The 3,332-nt window shown below is 38.0% G+C and overlaps 1 protein-coding gene across 1 annotated transcript in view; it reads right to left on the bottom strand.

Moving 5' to 3' along the window:
• The window catches only part of Cenpl (centromere protein L), a 17,193-nt gene that overhangs the window by 9,737 nt on the left and 4,124 nt on the right, over nucleotides 1–3,332 (bottom strand). Inside the window, exon 3 of the mRNA XM_005363951.3 lies at nucleotides 1,680–1,931. Within this exon, the coding sequence (XP_005364008.1) occupies nucleotides 1,680–1,931 (252 nt within the window). The remainder of the gene's footprint in view (nucleotides 1–1,679; nucleotides 1,932–3,332) is intronic.

The following is a 3,332-nucleotide window of genomic DNA, read 5'->3' as shown; positions in this document are numbered from 1 at the left end:
TGGAACTAGCTCTTGTAGACCAGGCTGGTCTCGAACTCACAGGAGATCCGCCTGCCTCTGCCTCCCGAGTGCTGGGATTAAAGGCGTGCGCCACCCCCGCCCGGCTTCCAGGGGCCTACTTTTGTCACAAGGAAAGCAAACTCCATGTGGAGTTTCTTCAATGTCTATCATCTTTGAAGTAGATTGCTGTTGTCAGGAGCAGACATGTCTCATTATCATAAAAAAAAAAAAGAAAAAAGAACCTAGGTTATTAAAACATCTTAAATGCCCTATTATATAGATCTCTGAAGTGTTTGAAGATGACCTGTCTATTTAAAATATATCTGTTTGACCTTGAAAACATATCTAATGTGACTGCAAGTTTAACTATATGATAAACTACTAACTTGCATTTCCTTATTACCCTAAACAAGTTGATAATATAATTTTCAAGGACTAGAAATTTGCATTACATTGTTAAATGAGTTATATAGGTACAATACCTTGAATGAAAGGAGAAACATATGTACAGTATGCTCTAACAAAATTTATCTCAAATTTGTATCAATATACAAAGTCCAATCCAATGTAAAACATTTAAAATTGTTGGACCCTGAAGTCCAACTACCAGGAGGAGTCGCCCCAAGAGACCATCTCTCACACCATAGCTGATGTAAAAGCATGAGGATTTTATTACTTCTGTCATGACAGGGTCTTTCAGCATTCAAGAAGCCAGAAAGACCCCCAAATAGCTGGTACAGGCTACTTTTAAAGTAAAAGCCACAAAAGGAAGGGTGGTGTCTGGAGGTTGTTCTTTAACTATTATGATTGGCTTATTTAAAAGGGCTATTACCAATAATTGGCTGGAGAGTGGTTGCCAGATCAGATGAGGTAAGAGGAAACGTCTGAGGGTCACTTTGTCAAAAGGGACTGAGTCAAAACACCAGGAACTGAGTCAACACCTAAGGGTTATCTTGCCCCTATTCAATAACTGAGTTCTATTTGAAGAACATTTACAAGGACTCAGGGAGATGATGGAAAGTTTCCAACATTTCAGTACATGCATGTATAGTTGTTAGATCCTTGGTCCCCAGGGAGCGGAGCACTACTGCTGAGAGGCCTCAGAATTGGCCTCAGAGTTGTCAGAAATGGCTTTAGAGTTATTTTAGAGTTCTACAAAACTAGTAGTTCTTTCTAAAAGTAGATTAAATAAACTACCTTTTTATTTATTTATTTTTTTTGTTTTGTTTTGTTTTTTCGAGACAGGGTTTCTCTGTGGCTTTGGAGCCTGTCCTGGAACTAGCTCTGTAGACCAGGCTGGTCTCGAACTCACAGAGATCCGCCTGCCTCTGCCTCCCAAGTGCTGGGATTAAAGGCGTGCGCCACCACTGCCCGGCCTACCTTTTTATTTTTATCCCCAGGATACTACAAGTTAGAGAGAGCCAATTCCAGTAAGTTCTCCAAATTCCACAAGCACACAGTGGCACATAATCACGTACATATACACATGAAATTAAATAAATACATAAATGTAATCAAAAAAAAACTTTTTATATCTCAACCTTAGGAGTTAAAAATAACAAAAAGCAGACAAGCAATAAGAAAACAAAAACACTATAATTTCCATTACAAACCAACAAATGACAGGTTTTTTTTTTTTTCCCCTCTGTGAAGCAAATGCTACATACATATTACTATACCTGCACAAGAAATGCTTCGGGGTCCCTTTGTGTTCCTTTTACTCCAAGTAGAGTCGAGAAAATCACTTTGATGTTGAAGTCTTCTCCCACTTCCACAGCAAGTCCTTTTTGCTTTTCAGCAGCAATAAATGCACTTAGAAGTCTAGAATATTCTTTGAGGTTAGTGTAGGAGAATTTATACAGAGGAGTTAAACTATATACAGTCCATTGTTTGTGGAGGAGAAATGCCACCTTCTCAGGATCGATTTCTTCCTAAAACAACAAAAAAATTAAGATAAAAGTATTAAAAAGTAAAAACATGAATAAAAATTTAATCATAGCAATTTATATACTTAATATAAATTTACTACTTGATACATGATTCTGTGGTCCTAAGATTAATCTCAAATGGAGCTTGCAGGACTTTATAGGTCATCAAATGGTCCTCTGCCTTTGCCTCCCTTTCTGTATGGAAAACTCTTCCCTGAATGTTCATACAAGACAGTTCTCCATTTCATTCAGATCTGTCCTTAGTTCCTATCTAGGAGGCCACTCTAAAGTAAATGTATCAGGCCAAGTCTGTCACTATCTCCTAAGCCTTTCACTTTTATTCATAGCACTTAGTATGATCTGGCTTTTGACACACCTGCGTACATGCATGCACACATGCGCATGTGCGTGTGTGTGTGTTATTTTTCTTGTCTCTCTTTCCAATCAGAGTACAAGCTTGTTGGGGACAGGGTTTTATCTATTCTATTGACTCTAGATGGTCATGAATGAATGGCATTTCACAGGATTTGAATAACTATGTCACAGATGAACACTTATGTTCTACTACACAGACATCTTGAAAACAGTGGTGCTGTCACTTAATGGCATAGTGCTTGCCTAGCACATTCACGCCCTGAGCTTCCACCAGACACCAAAAATAGTTCTGAAGGATCTAGTTTGATTAGTCTTGAATAATTTAAAGAATTATTTGATAGCAAGTTCACTTTCTGCAACAAAGTCTAATTCAGTATAATATATACAACAACACTTGGAAATACATTTGTCTATTCTCTATTAGAACCACAAGTGCCATCAAAAACAAAATAAACCAGTGCACACTATGAAGTCAGTGTGGAGGTTCTGTAAAACACTAAAAGATGACTCAGCTAACCACTCTTGGGTATGTATCCACAGGACTCTGAATAACACACCAGAAAGATACATGCTCAATTTATGAGCATATTAAGTAAAAAAATGTGTTAGACCAGGCTTGCTTTTAATTCTAGCACTCAGGAGGCAGAGACGTGAATCTCTGGGAGTTTGAGGCCAGCCTAGTCTACATAGTGAGTTCCAGGACAGCCAAGGCAAAGGGGAGAAAAAAAAAGAAAATGTGCTATAAATACAGAATGAAAATTTTTTAAGCTGTAAAGAAAAATGAAGTCATGACATTTGTAAGAAAATGGACAGAATGCGAGATTGTTATGTTAGGTAAAGTAAACCAGACTTGGAAAGAGAAGAACCTCATCTTTTCTCTAACATTCAGGATTTGGGGGGGGGGGTGTCTGTAGTTATGGAAATAGAAAAGGGACCATGAGAGGAAAGGAAGAGCTAATAAGGGTAGGGATAATAAGATAAGACAACACACAGAAAGGAGAACTATTTGGGAGGAGGAATAAGATCAGA

The sequence above is a fragment of the Microtus ochrogaster genome (genome assembly GCF_000317375.1).
Source record: "Microtus ochrogaster isolate Prairie Vole_2 chromosome 6 unlocalized genomic scaffold, MicOch1.0 chr6_random_2, whole genome shotgun sequence".
Lineage (NCBI taxonomy): Eukaryota > Metazoa > Chordata > Mammalia > Rodentia > Cricetidae > Microtus > Microtus ochrogaster.
This window is presented reverse-complemented; position numbering and strand designations above follow the sequence as displayed.